Source organism: Pongo pygmaeus, chromosome 7 (genome assembly GCF_028885625.2).
Source record: "Pongo pygmaeus isolate AG05252 chromosome 7, NHGRI_mPonPyg2-v2.0_pri, whole genome shotgun sequence".
In the NCBI taxonomy this organism is placed as follows: domain Eukaryota; kingdom Metazoa; phylum Chordata; class Mammalia; order Primates; family Hominidae; genus Pongo; species Pongo pygmaeus.
Window position 1 is genome coordinate 147,372,609 of NC_072380.2, and position 24,464 is coordinate 147,397,072.

Consider the following 24,464-nt stretch of genomic DNA (forward strand, 5'->3'; position numbering starts at 1 on the left):
GCAGCAAATCAAATGCTGGGTGCCAGGAAATGGCATTAACCTCAAAAATGAGATCATTAACCTCAAAAAGTTTCCAAAGCAAACCTAAATGCAGAGGAAAGAGCATCATTGACTGCATTTTAAGGGCCTGGGTTTGGATGGGGTCCTTCTGGGTGGGCCCCAAATCCAAGATTTCAACTTGGGAAGGGGAAATGTAAGCCATCCCGCCTGAGGAACCAAAGCATTCAGACAGGAACTGCTTTTATTCCATCCACCTCACCTCCTTAGAATGGGAGGCGAACAGTGAAATAGTGCATTTATCTTAAAAGTGAAATAATTCCAGGATGGTACGGCGAGACCCTGTGACGGGTGAATTTACCTCACTTGATACCAAGGGCCCTCAATACTTGGGGAAGTGGGACTTTGTCGACAAAGCCAGGACAATCCCCCTACCCACACCCCACCCAGCAGTGATTAAAAACCCGTAAGGTCACTTTCTACGTGATTGGCTGTCTCCCTCTCACCAGACTGCATAGCGGTTGCAGATGAACATTTGGCACCTAGATGGAGGTCAAGGAGCTGTGGCTGTGATTCAGGGAGGATGCTGAGGGGGACTGGGAGTCTCTGAATCTTGAACCAAGGGGTGAAGGTATAGGGTGTGTGTAGGGGAGCTGACGCTAAAGTCTTTCAGGAAGCAGATGGTAAGGGTCAGGGGGTGTGTGTCTATGCTGGGGCGAGGGTCCTGTGGTGTTGCTGGTGATGCTGACTGCCTTGCCCACCCCAAGTTGGACTAGGAGAGTCCCATCAGGCTGCTGGGCAGGGAGGGCAAAGGAGAGCACCATTCTGTAGGTAGGGCAGGAAGGATGGCCTCCCCACCCTGGGTGCCTGCAGAGCCTGGCAGCCCCGCCCTGTGGCCATCCGATGCCACATGTCCTCTAGAGTTCCTGGGCCGGCTGCTCCACAGCCTGCTCCTCCACAGGCTGCATGGCCTCCTGCACGTAGACGATGAACTCCGAGGCCTCCCCGCCCTGCGTGTAGACAGTCACCGTCTCAATGCCCTCCACATCGTCGGAGGACACCACCAGGTGGTGCTGCTCGGCAAGCTCCACAGACGCTTGCTGGACCGTCTCCTGGATCATGACCGTGTGGTTGGAGCTGGGCTCCTCCTCGGTGACCTGTGGGAGGAGGGCAAGAGAAAGGTCACACAGTGCCTACTTCCCGGTCCAGCGTAACAACAAAGTCACAACTACAGTTTAGGAGCAACCAGTGCACTGCGGGAGCATGTCCATTCTCCACGGATCCTCTCTACGAGCCTGTGCTTACTCTCGTGCCCATTTTACAGATGAACAGAATGAGGTTCAGCAATGTAGGGCAACGTGGTCAGGGTCCCCAGCTGTGGCAAATGGTGGAACCCAAGTTCAAACCCAGAGTCCGAGGTTGTTTCCTGATGCCAAGCTGCTTCCCGGGGCTTCCAGGAGGTGTGGGGTTACCTAGAGAATGAGGGCTGGAAGGCATGGTGGGGGTTATTTACTGCAGGTGTCAGCAGTAGGGGTTGGGGGTGCTCCTGGATATTTATAGCTCACCCATCTGGCAGTGATAAAGGCACTACATCTATCCTGGGCTCTCTGTGTTTCCACACTCAGGGAGCTTGCCTCTGTGTGAAGATCTGTATCATACTAGGAAGGAGCAGATGCCTGGCAGGCCTGATTTTCCCCAGGTGTCGTCCGTCCAGCAACACTAATGCCTTAACTATTTGGGGGAAGGTCTGCTGGTGGCAACTCACTGCCACAGGGCTGGACAGGAGAGCCTTCTGGGTATCTGTCAGGGGACGGGACCTCATGGATTCCATGGCCAGGCCTTTCTCTGAAGCTCCAAGTCGCCAGATTCCAGGCAAGACCAAATGCCAGCTGGTGCTAATACCCCACATCCCTCATGCTGCCAGCTCTGGGCTGTTTTTAAATAACAACTGTCTTAGATCTTGAGATGAGAAACAAAAGACATGGAGTTGAGACCTTAGAGCTGCAAAAATGAGTGAAGGATTAGAAAACAGGCACAAGAGGAAAGCAAAGGGGCCTGGAATTATCTAGCTGGAGGATAAGAGAGTCTTCAGACTTACAGAGGGGTGTCAGGGACACCCATTCATTTCCAGGTAAGTCTGAATGGCAAGGTGGAGAGAGCACGTGCTTTGTCCTGCACTGACCGGGCTTTGAGCATCAGTTCCACCATTTATAAGCTATGAGGCCTGGGCAAGACACTTTTGCCCACAACCTTCAGTCTACTCCTCTGTAAAACAGGGACTAAAATGTGTTCTTCAGAGGATTCCTGGGAGAATGGAAGGAGATTCTATATGCAAAGTGGGTGCTCAATAACAGTACTGACCTCTTAATCTTTTCATTCATTCATTCAACCACACTTTTTTTTTTTGGAGACAAGATCTGACTCTGTTGCCCAAGCTGGAGTGCAGTGGTGTGATCTCAGCTCACTGCAACCCTGCAACCTCCGACTCCTAGGCTCAAGCCATCCTCCTGCCTCAGCCTCCCAAGTAGCTGGTACTATAAGCATGTGCCACCACACCTAATGAATTTTTGTATTTTTAGTAGAGACAGGGTTTCTCCACATTGCACAGGCTGGTCTCGAACTCCTGAGCTCAAGTGATCCACCCACCTCAGCCTCCCAAAGTGCTGGGATTACAGGCATAAGCCACTATACCCGGCCTCACCACACTTTCTTAAATACCTGCTGCTGCCTGGAAGGTATTCCAGCATGTCAATCACTCATTCTTTCACTCTACAGAACTTTTGTCATCTTACCAGCTACCAGTAGACTGCAAGCTCCACAAGGGCAGGACCATGTCTGCCCGGTCACAACTGTTTCCCCAGAGCCAAGCTGAATGCCTGGCACACAGCATATGCTCAATATTTGCTGACTGATAATCCACCAGGTGTCAGATGCCACGCTGGGCACTAGAAAACCACAGTCCTCTGAGGAAGCCAAGTCTCATGGTGCAGGCACAGGGCACAGTGAATGACTGTGCTGTGGAGTAGCTGGGCTCCTCCAGGGGCAGCCTGTGCCGGTGTTGGGGTCCCAGGAGAGGCATAGGGATGGGCATAGGGACTGGGGAGCCATGACTCCCAGGAGGTGTAGGGAGCGGCAAGTGTGCTCGGGCAGCCTCAATGAGGTCCCACTCATGACATGTCCGGGTCCTTTCCTGGCCTGCAATTGGCATTGGGTGGCCTTCTACTCCCCGCCTCTTCTGACTCTGCACTCTCTCTGGGGAGGGCCCAACTGGCTTGGAGGGTCTCATCCTGACCCTGTGATTATTCCAGTCTCCGTGAGTCAGAAGGGCTGTGTCAACAGGTGGGTCATGTTTAATTCAGAGAGAAAAATGGAAAAGATTCCTCTGGGGTGAGCTCTGGAGGTTCCAAAATTATGGATTGGAAGGAACTTTTGATTTGGACTGATAGAATTCACCAGGAGCTGGAGAGCTATTCTGAGTGGAAACTATCAATACATTTAGACTGATTTCTTTTTTTAGAGTGAACCGAGATCTGTTTTTTCATCTTTTCCTATTTGTTTCAATTTCATTTAACTGGGAAAATGTACCATGAACCAGGATTTTAGAAGTAAATATTAATTTATTTCACTTTGCAAGAGAAAACCTGACAGAAGACTGGGAAAGGGGAGGCAACATGCAGCTAATCTTTTCTCCTCTTACCTGTCAGTAAATGCCACACAAAGGAAAGGGTGAAGGGATGGGCATGGTTTACTCCCAGGTCCCCAGGGCCCCACATGTGCAAACAAGCCCTCCACACTCCGGGTAAACAGACCACATACAATACAGGGAGACAAACCCATCCATGAGCTTTAACACAGGCTCTGGGTCATGGCACCACTCTGTGGACATAGTGACTGCCACCGAAGCTAACCCGAAACAGGACAGTGACTCCTTCACTGATGGAAATTTTCCACTGGCTAAAAACTCCCACCCTTTAAAAACACTAACACCACAATGCCCAAGTATGGACAGTGGCTGAAATCACTGCCAAGGACAAGGAGAACCATGCCAGGGCCAGGCCTTTTAGGGGCAGAGGCTGCAGCCTCCTGTCCCCTGGCAGCACAGGGGACAGACTCCAAGTTCTCACAGGACCAGCCAGGAGGAAGCAGGAGGTCCGTCGCTGGCCTGAAAACAGCTGCTGCCCATAGATGCTGCAGAGGGGGCCAGTGTGCCTGACCTGAAGGTAAACGATGTGTTAATAACTCTGCAGCAGCAGCGCCTGGGACCACTTCTTGGAAGGTGGCATTGGCCGCAGAGGGTCTGTGGTGGGAAAGGACATCACAGGCGAGAGAAGAGAGTGAGCAAAGAACAGGCGTGTGCCCTACAGCCCCACCAAGGCCACTGGCCACCTCCCAGTCACCAAACCCACCGGGCAGAGTCCCGTTTTCACTCTTCCAGAGCGCTCTCTACCATCTGGCATGAGACGCTCTCTTCACTGCTTTCACCACTCTCCTCCCCAGCACTGGGCTCTGTTCCGCGCCCTCTCCCAGACTGCAGGGTTGCTCACTGCTCTTCTCCTTCTGCCCATCACAAAGCCTGGAGGATTCCTGGGTCTCCCACCTTGACTTCTTCTCTGACCCCCCGGGCACTTTCACTCCTGGCTGAGCCAGACTCCAGCCACCACTCTTGAGCTCCAGATCATACCTCTGTCAGCAAGTGGGAGGCGTTCAGGGATGTCTGTCAAACAATGTATGAACAGGGCTGCGCAAAAGTCACAGAAGCAGCAGGTGAGGCCTGAAACGAAGTTCGCAGGCGGATCTTGAAAAGCCTTGGTCATCAGCTGACAGATTGAGCCTTTATTTTACAAAGGAAGGCACAAAAGGTTTTCAAAGAAGGGCCCTGCGTCATCCAATCTGTGACGTTTATGAATCAAAACTTGCCTAACATGAGAAGACCTCCTGAGAAGTATGTCTCTCTCATTATCCCTCTAAATATTTATTTGCCCATAGTATCTTTTCTAAGTATTAAATCTATTTAAAGATAACCTTTCTCCATTTATTTTGTTTTGTTTTTTCAATTTTCAGCCTCCAGGGTTTGTCCAACAGAATCCCCACGAAATTCACCCACTGCTAATTATCAGAGTACAAAAAAGTTTCCCAACGTCATCCTTTGGGCTTAATTCATCAGAAAAAGCAATGGAGGCAATGGTAATGTGTATTTCACAAGTCCTGCAAACAGCAGGCTTCCTGGTGTGCACAAATGTGACGGGGAGGCACGCTGTTGCCCTGTCATGCTACTGAGCGTCCAAGACACGCAGGGTTCGTGAAGGTCCCCTGCAGCCTGCTGTTGTGCCTCCTTTACACTCTCCCCAGTGTTCACGAGTGGCTCTGCTGGCCCTGCAGACGCTGCCTACACAGATGTCCACGTCACAAAAAGCTAACATGTAGAGAGGATGAAGGAGGGAGAGTGGGTTGCTTTACAGAAGGGGTTCATAAGGCTTTCTGCATAGTGCACCCCCTTTGTGCATTTCATGGTATACGATCACACTCTGTTTGCTTTCATGCAGTTTTTACAAACCATGCACCTCCTCCCTTGCTCCCACGGCACCCAATATCCACCCAGCTACTTGCGGTTTACTAAACATTCTCCCATGCCTTGTCCCGATTCTTTACACACAATGTCTTGTGCCTTCGGCATTTGTGTTCCCATTTTACAAATGGGGACACTGAAGCTCCTCCTGGCCTGGTGACTTATGTAAGGTCAAACAGCCAGAAAGAAGCAAAAGCTGGAACTTAGTTTGGGTGGTTAAGAAACCTCCTTCAGCTGGTGTAGTGTGACAGCCACTATCAGGATCCCATGTTATGAGTTGATATGATTATGATTAAATTATCACTCTTTACTCCTCCTGATTAGTCTCAGGCTGGCTGTAGAACTCTCAACCACTCTCTTTGTTCAAAATAATCACTCTAGTAGCTTAATCTATTAACACAGGCTTAAAATTGTTCTTCACCACAGAAATAATATGGCGTTCACAGTGTCATTATCCCCTGAGATGAGTACTCCATTTTCCCCAAATGCTGTATCTAACACATCTGTCAGATAAATTAGCAGCAGCATAGATAGCTTGATAGAAACCCTTAACCCCTGGGATGCAGAGACTATTCACTGAATCAGGCACTGCGTTCTGCTGTTCCACTGTCTCCAGTGTTCTGGAGTCAGGACAAGATCACTGTCAGGACCGGCACTTTGCTGGGCTCTCTTCGTGCTGAAGGGCAGCTTCCCCTTGAGACCCCATGTCTTCCTTGGCTTTAACCCGTCATCATCCATTCATCCAGCAAACGTCGATGGATACTCCGCTGTGTGCCAGGCAGTGGCTATGGCTCTGGCTGTCTCATTGTCTTGCTTTTTTTCTACTCCCCTGCCTGTTCTGCCTTCTCCTTCTCCTCTAGCTCCTCTCATCACTTCCTTTGTAAAACCCATTCCTCTCAGGTTAAGCTTTCTTCCCCCAACATTTAAGAAAATCCCAGAAGTTCCTCTAGCTCAGGAAACCCTCCTTAAGGAAGGTGGGTCCTGCATTGCTCCCACAGTGCTCCAAGGGTGCCCCAAGGAGCCAGTGCACAAAGGCTTGTTACAATCCACCCCTGCAAAGATCTCCCCAGAAGCAAGCACAGCGCTGGCTCCTCCGTGCCCAGCCCAGTGCCATGCTCTTGGTAGGCACATAGTAGGTGATGGTGATTTAGGTTGGTGCAAAAGTAACTGCAGTTTTTGTACCAACCTATAGCTGTAGAACTGCCCACGTATAGAACCTGGAAGTGATGATAAAGAGAACCATCTGGAGCAGCCATGGACTCCAGGGCCAGCTGCTGCCTGCCCTTGGTTCAAACTCTGTCTGGCACGAGCCCCACAGATGATCTGAAAGTAGGGAAGATGGTGCACTGTCTATGGAGGAGAGTCGCTTTTGGCTCCAAAAGTCCCAAAGGTCCAATCACCTTATTCTATGGAAGAGAAGTCAAGGCTCAGAGAAAATAAACTGCCCAGGGCCACACTGCTGGAAATAGAGCACAGATTTTTTGACTTCTGGTCTGCAAAATTCCCCAGCCTGCACGAGGCAACTTCACACCAAGCCACAAAGCACTTTGGTTACTGGGAGAACACAGCCAGAATGTCCAGCATGGCACCTGGGCAGGGGCGAACGCCAAGTAGATTTTCCCTGGAATAACAATATTATTTATAATAGTTGTAATGATTATTATCATTTTGAGACAAGGTCTCACCCTGTCACCCAGGCTGAAGTACAGTGACGCAATCACAGCTCACTGCAGCCTCAAACTCCTGGACTCAAGAGTTCCTCCCGCCTCAGCTTCCAGAGTAGCTGGGACCATCCCTGGATGAACAAAGAAAGCAGTAAACACACAATGATGATGATGATGGAGACATCATCATCAGGACAGATCTAGGGCTCTGAGATTACAATCTGGAATGATAAGAAGTGCTTGTTGTGGGTCAGGTGCTGTGTGAAGAGTTTATGTGTATTAGGTACTTAGTCTTCGCAGCACCCTAAGAAGTCTTAGTGTCCTAGCTTTAGAGGAGAGGCGGACTCAGGGGAGGATGACAAGCTGCCCTGGGGGGCTCTGCCCACCCACTGGGTCCTGAGGAGTTACGTAGTTGCTTCCCCCCTGCTCCCCCAGGCCTCTGAGCCTGATGGTCCCAGCAGCCAGGCCACTGTGCACAGCTCTGGGCTTGGCCAAGCAGGAGGCCGCAGTGTCAGGGTCCACACAATCTTCTTGATTCTCCCACTGGCCTCCTGCATTTGACCCTAGCACAGTCTTTTTTCATTCCTCTCTTTCCTCTCTAATGAGAAGGCACTGATGGACTCCTCTGTCAAAGTACCCTCTGCCTGGGAAACATGTTCTCAAAAATGCCCGGAGGCTGGCTGAAGCAGGAAGGACAACCCCTCCTCATCTGACACACGTTTTCTGGAATCCTTGACACTGATGGGGAGGTGTCTTGCCAAACAGGAAGACTGTGGGGAAGGCAGTGGCCTATGGGGACACTTCAGTGTATAACCTGGCCCACAGCCTCTGAAACCCAACCCCCTAACATAGGTCTTTCTGTGTCAGAGGCTGCACCAACACCCCTCCCCAGGACATTGAAACAGCCCCAGGACACATTCAAGGACATCAAAATATGACAAACAAAGACTCATTAAGAGGAGACAGAGCTGAATCTTACAGCTGAATCCCACGGAGGTAGCAATGAGAAAGGGAAAATGTTCTTACTAGCTGGGTATTTAAAGTAACAATTTTTTAAACTGCTGGTGGAATATGATAAACACCACAAATTCGCATCACAGCTTTCAAAACACAGTGCGAAGAACCTCCTGGTGCCCGAGTTCCCCACATGCCTGTGCAGAGGGGCTGGGGCCGCCTTCCTGTTCAGTCCTGACAGGGGATTGGAATTTCCAGGGTTTCATCAGACCACGCAGAACCTACCAAATTATTTGAACTTAGCTCTCAACACACAAATAAGTGATGAATAAAAGAATTTAAAATAAAACCCCTGTTGGCCCTAAAATGAAAAACCAGAATGACAGTGGGATGGCATCAGTTAACCTCTTACTGGGTTTGCATCCCTTTGAAACAAAGCTGCCGCCAACACAGCTGCCTTTAGATGCTGCCCACATTCCCAGTGCCCTCCCGCAAGCCTGTGCCCTCCGTCAGGCACTGGGAGGAAGAAGAACTGCCTTCACTTCCGGAATTCCAGCTGGGTGGTCTCTTTAGGACAGGAATCATCCTTTATGTTTTTCAGGGGAAAGAAACTCCACCGACATCTCTGCCACTGTCGCCACCACCACCAGGAGGTCGTTTCGCTTCAGGCATTCTTCATGTTTCAAAACCATTTTTAAATAAATTGAATCAGGTTCCTATTTATTAAACCATGTCTTGGAGAACAGCCCTCTCGCAGATGTCATTAATGTCCTTGAAAAGGAAGGCACCTGGGGCTGTGGCTCAGGAAACGAACAGAGAAGCCACTCTTTCTTCTCCTCTTGTTGGCACTCCTGTTGTTCTCAGGATCAGTTCTCAGAACCTGCTGGGAGGTAGCCCCAGATCCAGATCCAGCCTTCCGTGTTTCAGGGGAGGCACAGGGAATGCAGAAAGCCACCAGGAGAACACAGCCACTGTCAAGATCATCACCACAGAGAATGTAGTGAGCACCATGATGAGCAGGACTTGATGAGATCAGGCATGGGAGAGGCAATGATGCAAAGACAGGAGCCAATCGAAGGCTAGATGCAGGCAGTGTGCATATGGGTGAGGGGCGTGTGTGAGGGTTTGCTATGTACACGTGCATGCCTGTGTGCAGGAACATGGGTGTGCATGTGTGTACATGTGTGTTCATGTGTATATCTGTATGTATAGGTGTGTGTCCATGTGTGTATATGTACATGTGCATGTATATGGGTCTGTATGTGTCCATATATTTGCATATGTCTACGTGGATATCCAGGCTTATGTGGAAGTTTATGGGTGTGTGTGTACATGAATATTGTGCACAGACATGGATGTGATATGTGTGTATACATGTACGCAGGTGTGGGCATGGCTTTGTGTCCATTGCTACACCTGTGTATCTCCATCTTTAAATCTCAACAAAGGCCTGCAGGTAGAAGACATCTCTCCTCGCTCATGCTTCCTTTCCTTCTTTCTCTTCTGTAGCCTGTGACACTACTTGCCCCCTGGTTTACCGTCACTTCTCATAATGACCTGAACAGGTAGGCCCCTCCCAGTTTACAGAGTGTTTGTGGATCCTATACCTCCTGTAATTCTCATGGAGCCCTGTGAGGAAGGCAGGGTGAGGGGATTCCCATCGCATCCCTTTGAGAAGCAGTGGCTCAGAGAGTCAATGTGAGCCCTCAGCTAGTAACAGGAGATTCTGGAATTTGAAGCCAAGTGAAAAACCTCCAAAGCCCATAGCCTTCTCTATAATATTCACGGCTTCCTGTAACCTTCAAAACAAAGGCCAAGCTACCCTGTTGGACAGGCAAGGCCCTCCCTGCCTGACTCCTTCCCCCACACTCAATTTTGGTTCCTGAACATACATGCCCTCTCGCCTGTGAACTTCCACCATCTTTTCCCAAAGATCCCTTCTTGCCTTTGAGGACTCAGATCCATGCCCTCTCCTCCAGGAAGCTCCGTCAGTGCCCCCTACAACACTGTGCTGACTCCTGTTAAACACCAGCAGCACTGGATCCCAGCTAGCACTTTATGCCACTCTGAGGAGGTGCAACCTGTGTCGTGCTCTCCCTTGCCTTCCTGGCACAAAGGTGAACAGTGAATGCTGCTTCTTGAATGAATCACTGGAATAAAGAGTGCAGAGTGGAAGTCTTGCTCAAATCACCAACAGATGAGGCACAGGTGAAGAGGAAGGAAGATGCCCCACCAGGACTTGACCTCCGTACTGAGCAACCACAGGAATAAGAGAGTGTTAGTTAGAGAGCGAATGAATGCAGCAAGACCCAAGCAGAGCAGCTCAGGCACTGCGGTTCCAGGGGGACATCTAGGGAAGAGTGGAGGTCTGACTTCAGGAGGCACCTCACAGCCCAGATGCTGCTCAGTGGGGCCTTCATACAGGTAAACAGCACTCCCATGCTGAGCATTCAGCGGCCCTTTGCTAATGAAGTTGGCCGATGGGCAGGTTGGTGCAAGTTTGCTGGGACCGGAAGTGACTGAGAAAGCAGAAGATGGATAGAAAACAAGGCTAGCATAGGGAACAGGTGTGAAAGGCCAGTGCTTGTGCTGAGCTGCTAGACTGGAAAGCTGTCACTCTCCTTGGGTGGAGTTAGGAACGTGCAGTTACATAACATCAGCACCTGATTTGCAAGACAATCAAGGTGGCCTCTGTGTTTAGACACCCATAAGAGGTGGGGCCATTTGTTGAATAAGCCGTCTCTGAAAGCCACCCACTCTCTGCTTTGGAGTGTCACATCTCTCATGTGCTCAATTCCCACATATACTTCAGACAACTTCTGTCCACTGAGAATTTAGCATGTATCAGATGCCCTGGTGGAGGCTAGAAACAGAACCATGAGGCCAGATGCAGTCCCTGCCCCCAACAGGCTGCAGTCCAGGGAAGAAAAGGACAGGGGGCTGGTCCTGGGCTGCCAGGGTCAGGGGAAGGTGGGGTGGGAAGCAGCCGGTGGCCAGGGATGCTTTCCTGAAGATGATGACCCTGGTCTGTAACACGGTGGGATTCCTACGAGTCTGAAAAATGGGAGGAGGTGTAAAGAGATGGGGAAAAGCACCAGGCAGAGCAAAGGGTGTAGCAACAGCCCAAGGGCTGGACAGATGCAATGAAATTCAGTATAGCCAGAGCACAGAACAAGATGCAATGAGATTCAGTATAGCCAGAACACAGAACAAGATGCAATGAAATTCAGTATAGCCAGAGCACAGAACAAGATGCAGTGAAATTCAGTATAGCCAGAGCACAGAACAAGATGCACTGAGATTCAGTATAGCCAGAGCACAGAACAAGATGCAGTGAAATTCAGTATATCCAGAACACAGAACAAGATGCAGTGAAATTCAGTATAGCCAGAGCACAGAACAAGATGCAATGAGATTCAGTATAGCCAGAGCACAGAACAAAATGCAATGAGATTCAGTATAGCCAGAGCACAGAATAAGATTCAGTGAAATTCAGTATATCCAGAACACAGAACAAAATGCAATGAAATTCAGTATAGCCAGAGCACAGAACAAGATGCAGTGAAATTCAGTACAGCCAGAGCACAGAACAAGATGCAGTGAAATTCAGTATATCCAGAACACAGAACAAGATGCAGTGAAATTCAGTATAGCCAGAGCACAGAACAAGATGCAATGAGATTCAGTATAGCCAGAGCACAGAACAAGATGCAATGAAATTCAGTGTAGCCAGAGCACAGAACAAGATGCAGTGAAATTCAGTATAGCCAGAACACAGAACAAAATGCAATGAAATTCAGTATAGCCAGAGCACAGAACAAGATGCAGTGAAATTCAGTATAGCCAGAGCACAGAACAAGTGGTGGGCAGGGGTGGGGAAGAGATGAAACAAAGAGGAAAAAAAAAATACTAGAGAGACCATCAGGACCCAGATCATGAAGGATCGTATAAGAATTTTAGTTTTACTCTAAAATTAATGGGTGCCTCTCTATTAGACAGCAGAGACCTGATCAGACCCCCAAGCTCACTCCCTTGAGGTGTAGGAGGGGACTATGGGGAAGAGGAGGCAGAAAGCCTCCAGGTAGGGAGGCCAGGGACAGTCTGGTATCCCGTGAAGAGGATGGGCCTGAAGATGGCAAGAGGGTGCAGTGATGGGGGCCAGCAGAGGAGCCTCTATGGCCTATCTGACCCCCGCCCATCCCCTCTCAACCCATTCTAGGAGGATCTTAGGCCCAGTGCTCCCCGGGCCTGCCCTCTTTCGGAGTGCAGTGACTGCCACCCTGGCTGGTCCGACCCTCACAGCTCAGTCTGCACCTTGCTCAGACTCTGCAGCCTCCAGCCCTCCCTTGCTCCTCTCCTGGGCCATTTTCTTCACTTGCCTCACAGCACAGCTCCCTCCTCAGCGTCCTCCATCCTCTCTGGCTGATCCCTCTCCATCTCTGCTGCGTCTGTCTCTGCTTCTGGACCTCTAAGTGGCATAGGGCCCCAGCGTTCAGCCCCAGGAGGGCTCTTCTCTCTCTGCATCCCCTCCTTCCATCATCTCAGCCAGGCTCATGGCTTCAAATATTGTCTTCAGGCTGACAACTCCCAAATGGATGTCTAGACCAAACCCTTCCCCTGAAATTTAAATGTGCACAGCATATTTCCTACTAGACACATCCATGTGGGTGTCAAATAGTCATTTCCAAGTTAACAAAGCCTAACTGGAACTAGTCACTTCCTACCCACCCAACCTGCTCCTCCCTCCTCTGTCCTCTTCTCGGTAGAAGGCACCACCATCCACCCTCTTCTCAAACCAAAAGGCTTAGGCATCAGCCCAGATTCTGCTCTCACACAAACTCCACGTCCAAAGCATTGCGGGACCAGTCAGCTCCACCGTGAAATGCAGGCCAGAGCGCTCCAGTCCTCCCCTCCCCACAGGACTACCCCGGCCAGGCCACGCTGCTTCTCACTCTAGGTCTGACCACAAAAGCCCCTAAGCAACTTTTTAGTTATGTGGATCAGCATAAAAGTCTGTGCCTCAGTTTACCACCTAATGCCACAAACATAGATGGGAGACACAGAATCTGAGAGTAGTACATGTGAAAGAGATCCAGGGGTTTGAGGTGACACCAAGATCAAGGTGAGTGAATGGTAAGCGTGGTCACTGTAAAGGCAGCTTAGAGTTCACTGAAAAGAAGGACAATGTCCCATCCCAATCTCTTCCAACTGCCGTCAGCTTCAGACCTCCCCTGGAGTCCATGCCTGGGTTCAACCACGAAGAGGACTAAAGACTCATCAGTCAACATTCCAAGAAGGCTGACCAGTTCTAGAAAAAAAATGGCTGGGGTACTTGGAGATGTCTGGTCTAGAGAATAGAAGATGCAGGGCCCAAAAGATGCCTGTGCCTTCAAATACACAAGGGGCTGTCACATGAGCGGCCATCAGATGTACTGCTGGTTCTGGCGGGGGCCAGGGCTGACAGAGGGGCTATGGAATACAGTGGGCTGCTATCTGGAATTGATATAACCAGCTCCCCATTGCTAAAGTTATGCAAATAGCTGCTCCAAGACCATCAGACTGGATTCTTCCTCAGGATGGACACTGAAATTGAGAGGAGAGTCTGCCTTTACTCCTCCCTGCATTCCTGAGTCCATAAAGCAGGAATTCCCACTCTTTCAGAAGTCTGAGAGGCAAGTCCTGCCTCCCTGCTGCCCTCTCACATACCTCCCTCAGAGGGCCTGGAGAAGAAATGCAAGCCTGTGGCTTGGCCTCCTGTCTGCCTTGCTGTCCTCCCCCTGCCTAGAGCCCTCCTCCTCCACCACACCTGAAGCCAGTGCACCTCAGTGGCAGAACCCTCCATCCCTTGTAGAGATCTTTTAGAAAGCTGCAGGTGTGGGCAACAATGCGTCAGAATGTCCCTCACAACCAAGAATTGTTCTGTTCTCACCATGACTTCTAAATTTTTCCCCCAAACAGTCACAAGGATAAAAATAAACAATAACAACAACCTTATTTATGATGATCTGAACCTAGAACCTAACTGTTTCACATGTAAACACAAAGTACTGTCTGTGTGCTGCATTCTTCTAGAAATACAACTGCTGTTTCCGGCGAGGGAAGACTGTACTTCATTTGCTTTAGGAAAGCCCTCCAGCACCAGCGATGCTGCTCACACTAGTAGCCTCATCCTCAAGTCACAATGTGCTCTTGGCCTGTGCTTGTGGCTGGTGCACCCAGAGTGGACACTACACTTAGGAGATGGCACCTGACCACATCGTTAGGTTTTTATTTCATTTTCTTATTGTTGCTTTAACAAATTACTAGAAATTTAGCAGCTTAAAACAACACAAATGTATCATTTTTCAGTTCTAGAGTTCAGAAGTTTGAAATGGGTCTCACTGAACTAATATCAACATTTCAGCAGGGCTGTGATCCCGGCTGGAGACTTTAGGAGAGAATCCACTTCCTTGGCTTTTCCATCTTCTAGAGACCCCAGCATTCCTTAGCTTGTGGCCTGCTTCCATCTTCAAAGCCAATGACATTTGGCTGAGTCTTTCTTATGATGTCATCTCTCTGGTTCTGACCCTACTGCCTTCCTCTTCCCCATTTAAGGACACGTGTGATCACACTGAGCCTATGTGCATAATCCAGGATAATCTCCCCATCTTGAATTCAGCTAATTAGCAACCTTAATTCCCACTTGCCATGTAAAACCTAACATATTTTTGTAGGTTCTGTGGATGAGGACGCGGACATCTCTGGGGCACCATTGTCCTGCCAACCACTGTATCTTGGTATAGTCATGTCTGAAGATTAAAATACTCAATTTATTATTTTATTATTAATAACTTTCCATTTACCTCTTGTTATTTCAGTTAGGACATTAGAGGTTCTTTTTTTTTTTTTTTTTTTTAAGTCATGCATGTGTAGGAACCTATGAATTTCATTTCACGAGAGTAAAAGGAGTGTTATAAGGTAGTCATTATTCAAGGGGAGTCCTGGGTCCATCGGGTTGAGACTCCATGTGCTACAGCAAGCAACTGCCCTCCTAGGAAGAGCTGCCCTGCTGTTGCCCAGCCCTGCCTGTGACTAGATGGCTCAACTGGTCTCCAACTCCTCTCCCTCTCCTGTTGTTCTCATTACCATCTGATTCACTCATGTCTTGTTTCTCAGATGCTTCCAAACCTCGAGATCAAAGGAAAAGGTGCAATTCATTATTTCCTCCCAAATGGCCAACATCTTCTATGGTCCCTTCCACTCAGAAATTCGCGGACTCCATGTTATGGTAAGAATTAGAGGACTGCAGACAAAAATCCAAATACAACCCAACAACAAGAATGAAAAAAGAACACTGCAGTTGATTCTTGCAGGTAGAATATTCCCCTGTGTGTGTTTAAGCTCTGGGGAAGAAGCCTTATTTTTCCAGTGATTAGGGCTTCACTCACTGCTTAAATTATAACCAAGCAATAGCTTCCTTTTCATTCTCAAAAGGGGGACTGGCAGGACCATTTTACAAGGTTAACAAGTAAGCACATTTGCTTTCACAACCCTGGGTGAAGAGTGGAGTTGTATAAGTCAGAAACAAAGGGAAACAGCAAACATAATCCTGAATTTATAGAGGAAAGAAAACGCATAAATGAATGTGGTTTGTAAAAAAACATCATAAATTCCTAACTCCAGAAATATATATCTGTACAGGACAAAAAGAAGGGTGTTCTGAGGGGGCATTATGTGCAAGAAACTTGTGGAAATATCAGGAGATATTCACAGGCAGGAAGAAACCATTCCATACATCAATGGAGATTTAAAGCCTTTTAGGGAGGAAAGAATGCACAGGAAGTGAGGAAGGGCGTGATTCATCCCACTGTCAGGCTGGACACCTTTCATGGAGGAAGACAGTATAATGCTGCCTCTCCACCCTATTTTTCTCTTGGTTGTAAGTAGACAGCAGACACATTTTCTTTCCCGAAAGTATAAATCCCATGCACAGTGCAAAGCCTAAGCTGTAAAGGCTGCCTGCTAACGGCAGTCACCAGCCATCTCCTGTGTCGCCTGGGTCTCTGCAACACTGAGACTCCACTATCGGCTGACACAGGGGCAACACTGTTTCCTAAGCCCCAGGCACCGGAGAGCTCTGCAACCTGCAGAGCTTGTCCACCTGCAACACGGACTTGTCCACCAGGTCCCCGGGCCTGAGGGGAACGAGAAGGGCCAGCTCTCTTCATTGAGAGAGAAGGGCCTTCGAAACAGGTTGAGAGGAGCAATGCAGGCTTCCTGGCCTCAGTGCTGTAAGAAGAGGATGAAAAGGTTTCCATACTGGCCAAACCAACTCACTGGGCAACAGAAAGAGGATGCCCATGACTAGAATATCTTGTACCTCTTGCAAGTCTCGGCAGTCTAGGTGTAGCTTAGTTTGATCTGAATAATCATTTGACCAGAAAAGGAAACCTTCTCTCATAAACTGTGGGAAACTAGAGAGATCCACATGGTAGAGAAAGTGTGTGGGAATGAGACGGCGGGGTGGGGGGCAGTGCCTGACACAGGGCAGGTGCATGACGCACGGCACTCATGACTGCTTCTGGATGCCGGCCCTCCTTGGAGGAAGGGTCTGCCGCCCCCTCCCCTCCCCGGCTGAGCCAAGCTCCCACACACTTAAGCTGCTGCCCGTGTGCTTCACACATCCCCTCCACACCATCATGCCATGGCCACAGGGCACCCAGCTTATAGTAGGCACTCAATAAACACTGAACTGAATTATTCAAATGTGGACCCCAGGAGATATTTCAAAGCTGTGCTGAAACAGTTCAGAGCAGATTCACCAAGAAAGGGAAGGAGGCAGGCAGAGCTTCTCCCTCCTCACAAATATTTGATATTTAGACACATTTACTATGCATAATACTTGACTTTCTTCCCCTTTAAGTGCACATACATTGAATCTCTATTTGATTTAGTGCCAGGCCGGGCGTGGCAGCTCTACAGCATTGCCCGGTCCTCACACATGGAGCACTCTCTTCCCTACACATTCTCCTCCCTCCACAACCCTGCCTGGTGATCCCCGCACAGCTGTGCAGCTGTTGGGGTTGGGCAAACCTTTCAGATTTTTTCTCACCCAAGTCCCCTCCACTGTACTTTTGGAGTAGTTTCCTTTGTACATTTCCACCTGCCTGACTTTCACAAAATCACCCCCGTGACCATCCTTGCAGGCCCTGGCCTTTCTCATTGCTGGTGGCTCTGTCAACCTGAAGGGCAGGTGCTCAATAAAGCTGTGGGGACAGGATCGATCCACTGCCCTTTCACGGGCCACCTCGAGGATGCTGTCTTGGTGCCTGCTGGGGAAGCACTTGGCTCCTTTCCTCAGCTGACGCACACTCTTCTCCCCCTAATTAAGCAATCTGCTTCCACTAGCAGTTTCTTTCCCAGTACTTGAACGTGAGTGACCTGAAGCCTCCACAGAACCCCACCAGGGCCTTGCTGGTAATCAAGCAGAGAAGGAAAATGGAGCTGGCAGGACCCAGGTTGTATTCCTCCCTGGATGACCACAGAGCAACAGCCCTTGCCCAAGGTAGAAAAACCAAACTCCCAGGAATAAAGTGTTTTTATTTTTTGTTTAAAATATGTTTATCATAACAAAACATAAACCATTTAAATCACTCATCAAACTTATCAAGGTAAGTTCATTAGTAGCAAGCAGATCTAAGAACAGAAAAAGAAACTCTCTCTTCTTGTTTTGAGCACCGGTGAAGCTTTGACATTCACCTTACTGGTGTTGACATGACAGTCTCCGATCTCATGCTGAAACCCCAGAGAGACACCAGCTCCTGCTCTTCAAATCCACATGACCCACGTACTTCTCTCTCGGAGTAGGAAGATCTACTTAATTCCACTTAATTCAACTCTCTTTTGGCCTGGTCTTAAGTCTCTCTCACACAGAACCACCTCCTGCCCAGCTCCCCTGACTTTGGGCAATGTCCCTCAGCATCTGCAATTCCAAAGCAGCCTGGTCTCAGCTTGGGCTGCTGTCACAAAGCAGCACAGGTTGAGTGACTTATAAACAACAGAAATGTATCTCCCATAGTTCTGGCGGCTAGAAGTCTGAGATCAGGGCGCCAGCATGGTTAGGTTACAGTGCGGGCCCCTCTTCCAAGGACAGATTATTGACCTGTAATTGTATTCTGACATGGTGGAGAGAGAGAGCTCAAGCTCTCTCCTCTCTTATTAGGGCACTCATCCCATTCATGGGGCTCCACCCACATGACCTAATCACCTCCCAAAGAACCCACCTCCAAATACCATCATTTTGGGGATTAGATTTCAATCATATGAATTAAGGGGGGAACATGAGCATTCGGTTCATCATCATGCCTCCCCCAGGGCCTCCTCTAAGGGAATTACTCACAATGACTCAACTATTGGAGTTTGTAAGGGGTCAAATGATTTTGAGCCACAATCATGTTCATTTGTGTAACTATGTGTTTACCTCCCTGGACCAAGCAACAAGCTCTGCCATGAGAGGTGGTATCTGGCACAGTGTGGTGGCTCACGCCTGTAATCTCAACACTTCAGGAGGCCAAGGCGGGCAGATCACTTGAGCCCAGTAGCTCGAGACCAGCCTGTGCAACATGGCAAAGTCCTGTCTCTAGAAAAGATACAAAAATTAGCCAGGCACAGTGGTTCGCGTCTTTGGTCCCAGCTACTCTGGAGGCTGGAGTGGGAGGATTGCTTGAGTAGGGAAGGTTGAGGCTGCAGTGAGCCATAATCACGCCACTGTACTCCAGCCTTGGTGACAGAGTAAGACCCTGTCTCAAAGAAAAAAAAAAAAAAGGTGGTGTCTTATCCATCCTGGACTCCTGATGCCAAGCATAGAGCCTAGACAACACCAGCGTCAGCACTCACCTGCTAAATGGAAGCGACCAGAAGCAGAAACAGCTGTGGCTGAATTCTACATGCACAGTAAAAGGAAAGGAGCTATGCTGTTTCCATGATCACAGGAGCTAAGATTTATTGACTCAGCCACGTGCCAGGCACAGGGCCAGTGGCTTCATTTTGCATAATTAGGTATAATGCATACAACAGCCCCTTGGAGTAAGTTCCATGATCTTCCCATTATAGATGGGGAAACACAAGTTCAAAGAAGAGAAGTGTTTTGTCCAAGGTCACACACTATTATGTGACAGATCCAACCCAAGCAGTCTGGCTGTCTTTTAGCCCCTTGCTACACCACTGGCTGTGCCAAGGACTCCTCCATCCACTGTGACATGAGCTGGGGTGACTCCCATGAAACGGGCTTCTCCAGAGATACCCCCTTATGCTGTCCAACCGAGGCAGGGGAGCTCTGTCCCAGAGGCCTGCAGCTCCTGTGGTAGGGTATGCACTGCCAGCCTGGAGAGCATGAGGCTGCTCAGCACAAGTCACACCCAGGGCAACTGGGCCCCACTAGCTCAGCTTCCCAACATCTGATCTGGCATTTATGGTTTTGAATGTGTATGAAGCCTCTAAAATGTACCAGGCCCTGAGCCAAGTGCTAGAGATCCCAGAGATGGGTGAGACCAAATTGTCACCTGCTCTCATGGAGCTTCCAGTTTGCTGGGGGGAAAAGCCATGTGTATAACCAACCACACTAGATATGGTTTGTGATACAGTTCCTAAGAACTGTGATGGGGTGAGGGAGGGTACTCCTCCCCGTGGCCCCAACTTCACCACTGCCTGGAGAGGGAGGAGAGCTTCTGCCCCTCTGATAATATTCCCTTCCTAATTGCCCCCTCAGGGCAGGAAGGACCTGACAATCCAACAGCTGAAGCTGACCACAGGGTCTAACCTGATGTGTCCTAATGGGCAGGGGTTATCCTGACATGCAGGGATCCCCACCCCCGTAGGTCGTGCTCCTTCTTGGAGTGTTTGCTTTTATGCGGAAGCAGCTGCTCCCGGATCTTGTGCCGCCCACAGTCAGCACGGGCAGGGTGGGTCTTCTTGAAACATCCCACCATGAAGCAAGAAGGAAAGTGGAGGGAGAGAGGCGGGCACCTTGCTGTCGGGCCTGGTGGGCCATGGAGAGCTTCTATTTTAAGTTTACTGTAGACTTTCTGAGTTATTGGAGGATTTTAAATAAGGGTTGCTGTGATGTAATGATACTTCTAAAAGATCGCCCCGGCTTCTATGTGAAAACTGGATCTCAGAGCAGCAGGATGGAAAGAGAACAGTATCCTCTGTGAGCCAGGGGAGGGGGACTGACAGCTGAGAACAGGCTTCTAAAATTCTAATGTGCAGGGTGCCCCCGCTGCTGGTTACACACAGAGCCTGATTTGGTAGGGTTGGGGTGGAGCCAGGATGCCCCTGCTGCTGGTTACACACAGAGCCTGATTTGGTAGGGTTAGGGTGGAGCCAGGATGCCCCCGCTGCTGGTTACACACAGAGCCTGATTTGGTAGGGTTGGGGTGGAGCCAGGATGCCCCCGCTGCTGGTTACACACAGAGCCTGATTTGGGAGGGGTGCGGTGAAGCCAGGGAGTCTGCATTTCTCACAAGCCCCCTGATGCTAACACCGCTGGCCAGGGGACCACATTTTGAGTAGCAAGGGCTTAAATGAAGGCGGTAGCCGGGAGCCAGAGGGACTATTTGAGGTCCCTTGTGAAGCAGGAGGCCACCGCATGTGCTGACAGGGCAGACGTCGGGTGGGAGAGGCAAGGAGGCAAGAGGCCCTCCACCAGGTGGGGACACCAGATGGATAGGAGGAGTAGGAAGGAAGGGGACACCAAGAGTTCTTGTTTCCGGGAATTCCTCCAGCCAGGATGGAGACTACTGTTCTGGTGGGAACGAAAAACAAGGGCCAGTCTGAAGCAGGACAAGTCTACAGAGGGCCCACAGCGCTCTCCTCCATATGCGGGACAGCTCTGGCTCACTCCCGTCAGGGATACTACAGCCTGGCCTTGGCCAGCTCTGGCTCACTCCCGTCAGGGCTATTACAGCCTGACCTTGGCCCCAAACTTGAAATAGACCAAGTGATCTCCGCCAGCAAGGACAACTTCCCAGGGTGAAGCTGCCTGGAGGGGAGATATCAATTAAAACCAACCTGCTTTGGCTAAGGACATGGGTCAGGAAACAGGCACCAAGCAAACAGTAATAAACTCAGCAGTATTAAAACTCAAATAAAGTGTGATTCTGCAAATAGCACCAACCAAGGCTGCAGCTTCTTGGGGCATAATAGCAGAAAGATGGGGACTTAGGAAAAGGAAGAAAAGCGAAGTTGGATAGATGAGCATCCTCAGGTTAGCTAAGGATGGCCTGTATGGGAAAAAGGCATCATAATGAAATAGAGAATAACCTTTGTTCTCTATGTTTTCAGACCATTTCTCATATGGCCACAGATAGATCACGGGGCCTATTTTTACTTTAAAAATTTCACAAAGAAATGGAATTTTCCGTAACTACTATGGTGTAAGACAGCTCAGCAAGTAATAAATGAGCTTTGGGAGAGGATGCAACGTGGAGTAGCAGCCGTCCAAAGTCATACCAGAAGCAGAAGTCTCTGAAAGAAGTTTTAGTTAAGAAAAATAAAAATAAAAGGTTCAAACAATTACAGGAGAACTAAGAAAGGCCTACAAAGGACAAGAGTTGGCATTAAGTGACAAGGGAGAGTAACCCATTGCTAAGACTCTGAATGAACTTTTTGTTCTACATGCTAAAGGTCACCATTCCGCAACAACAGAAAGAACATTCTATAAGGAATGTGAAGTATGAGAACACTTTTAAGAGGCTACCTGCATGTATAATTAGGAGTTTCATACAGTTGAAGTTGGCAGAGGCCCGGGATCAAATAAATTGCACTGCAGAGTTCATTAGGCAGGAGCCTAACCTCACCAACCAACAAAAGCGTGCAGCTGAAAAGTGGTTGTCATTACAGTAAGGGCTATGATATAGCGAGAAAAACAAAGTCATCAGTGAGACTTCAGTATTTTACAAAGATCAAAAGGACTTGGCATTAAAAGATAAAAGTGAAACCTGGATTATAGGTATCTATTAGAAATCCTGAGCAGATGCCTAAGAATCTAGTATTAGATCATCTGAGGCCTAAGAAGCACGTGGGTACATATGCTTTCGGTCCTGGAGATACGCAACCAATTTGACTGCCTACAGAGGACACGTGCAGTTCTCTTGCCTGGGTCTTCCACAGGCATTTGAATCCATCGTGACTCATTACACTAGAGTCTGCAAGGATGGAGTGGGTGTGACATCCAAATACAATGAAGAGTAACAGAAAATACAAGCAGTTATGGCAGATGGAAACTGCTGTTACCATCAATTCTTCTACAATTATACAGACTCTTAATCTTCTTGGAAGGATTTGATTCCTTAGATGAGCCACAATAATGACAGAAAAAAACCATAACGGGAAAGTGGAGTAAACGATACAACCGAAGATGCTAGGGTTCCATCACAGTGCGAGAGAATACAGGTCTGCTATCGTAATGTACCACACATGCACAGGCAAGATGAAATGAAGTCAAAGGAGGCTTTGAAGGGGAAAGGTGAGTGGAAAGAAAAGTAAGAGAAAAGCCAGCCAGTGACTCTCCTTTTATCTGCACTGCGAGAATTGTGTTGAAGTTAGGGAGAGACTTGTTTATAGTAGAAATCAAAAAAGTGCCTCTGTGGGAACAAGAAAAGGAAAATTCCATTAACTCACCAGTTATTTGAGCTTAGAGGGATAACAGAAAAATGGGATGGACTTCACTCAATCCTTTTTGTGGCTAGGATTAGAGAAGAGATCTCATCTCGGTCCCACTTTAAGACAATTCAGATGGCCAGGCTCTCTTACACCACAATCTGTAAAGAGTTAGAAGAGTATCTTGCACCAATGAGGTTCTTCTGTCAGATCTTTTGCTGTGTAGCTACAATCACAGTTGTAGAATAGAGCGCTTGTTTTTAAAAGTAAAAATAAAAATAGATTTTGAAGCCTTATAGAAGTCACTTTCTAGATCCCCCTCCTCATTATTTCGCCACAAGTCTTATAAAATGTTCAACATCTGCCCCTCGACGGGAGGAGGCCAGTCTAAGTATCCCTTCAGGTGGCCCACAGGGCACGAGGCTTCTCTCAAGCCAGAGGCTGCACTTGAGAAGTCCCTTCTGCAGAGCAGCTTCTCCCCATCAGGAGCCCTTGTCCAGATGGGCAGTGAGAAAGGGGTCAGGGGAACACATTACTCAGGGCCTTAAATTAAAACATGACAGATTGGACGTGCACTTCCTTGCAAACAGGCAACTGGTGTATGTGTTCTCCACTGAAGTAGAGTGCCTTTTCTTGCAAAAAACAATGAACTGCAAATAACAAACAGCAATTCCAATGCTGGCTGGCAACCAACATATGTCTTCCAGCAAGAACTGCTACTTAAGCTCCCTCTCAGGCTTCACTCTGTATGCTGAGCCCAGGGTGGGGGCTCTGCCTGCTCTTCTCCCAACACTGCCAACCATCACGGGGACCCACGTGAAGGCTGAAGGTGGCAAAGGTTGTGTAGAAGCAGTTGGGAGAAGAAAGTGGGGTGATTTGGGCAAAGGTGGGGTTCCTGCTTGGTTTTCTGTTTGTTTCGTTTTGATCAGTGGTTAAAGCACGTCGGAGGAACACTTGGGATTTTGACAAGATTAAGGCAGAATAATTCTGTGCTGTGCCCGGCTAAGGGCCTGCATGGGGAAGAGGTGGGTACCCATGGGTCTGAGGCAGTCCAAATTGCTCCTTCCCACTTAGGCCCCAGCACACAGTGTGGAAGCATCTAGCACATTGCAGGAAAACAACCAACAGAAGAGAGGGGCAACCCCAGGAGGCACTAAAACTGGCAGGCAGTGCATGTGACACCCCTTCCCCACCCCAGGCTCATAAGCCAGGGCAGCCAACTCCTGGGCTGCAGGGGAAATGCCCGATGTGGACAGAGACACAGGCCTGCCACATAGAGTGCTGCTAACACTAGTTCCTACTGGACATCTACTCCCATGGGGGCAGTGGCAACAATGGTTTGCTTGCTCATGGCCAGGAGGATTGAGTGGAGTGCTGGTGCTCCATGGAGGACTCCTGGGGGTCAATGCACCACACTGGCACAGTCCTCAGCTGTGACTCTCTCAAGGATACGCAGGATGGAGCTGATTCCTGAACCTTGAATCAAAATCTCAACTGCGATAGGAATATGGATTTGCCAATGGACATGTTTTCTGGAAGCTACTAAATCAACATGAAATCTGCCCACCAAAATTGTTTCTGTGAAACAGAATTTCACCCTTGAAGCAAATAACAGTCTTTCACTGACAAAAGAGACACTCATAGCC

At 49.0% G+C, this 24,464-nt stretch overlaps 1 protein-coding gene across 11 annotated transcripts in view; it reads right to left on the bottom strand.

Annotated features, from left to right (window-relative positions):
- Window positions 1-223: 223 nt before the first annotated feature.
- The window catches only part of ZFAT (zinc finger and AT-hook domain containing), a 236,882-nt gene continuing 212,641 nt past the window's right edge, over window positions 224-24,464 (bottom strand). For 9 of the 11 annotated variants that reach the window (XM_054498875.2, XM_063669101.1, XM_054498874.2 and 6 more), the window contains one exon: window positions 224-1,154. In XM_054498875.2, coding sequence (XP_054354850.2) covers window positions 915-1,154 — 240 coding nt within the window. In that variant the 3' untranslated portion in view covers window positions 224-914. Of the gene's footprint in view, window positions 1,155-8,260; window positions 9,153-24,464 lie in introns of those variants that run through there. The other 2 variants (XM_054498876.2, XM_063669102.1) reach the window with 2 other exon arrangements.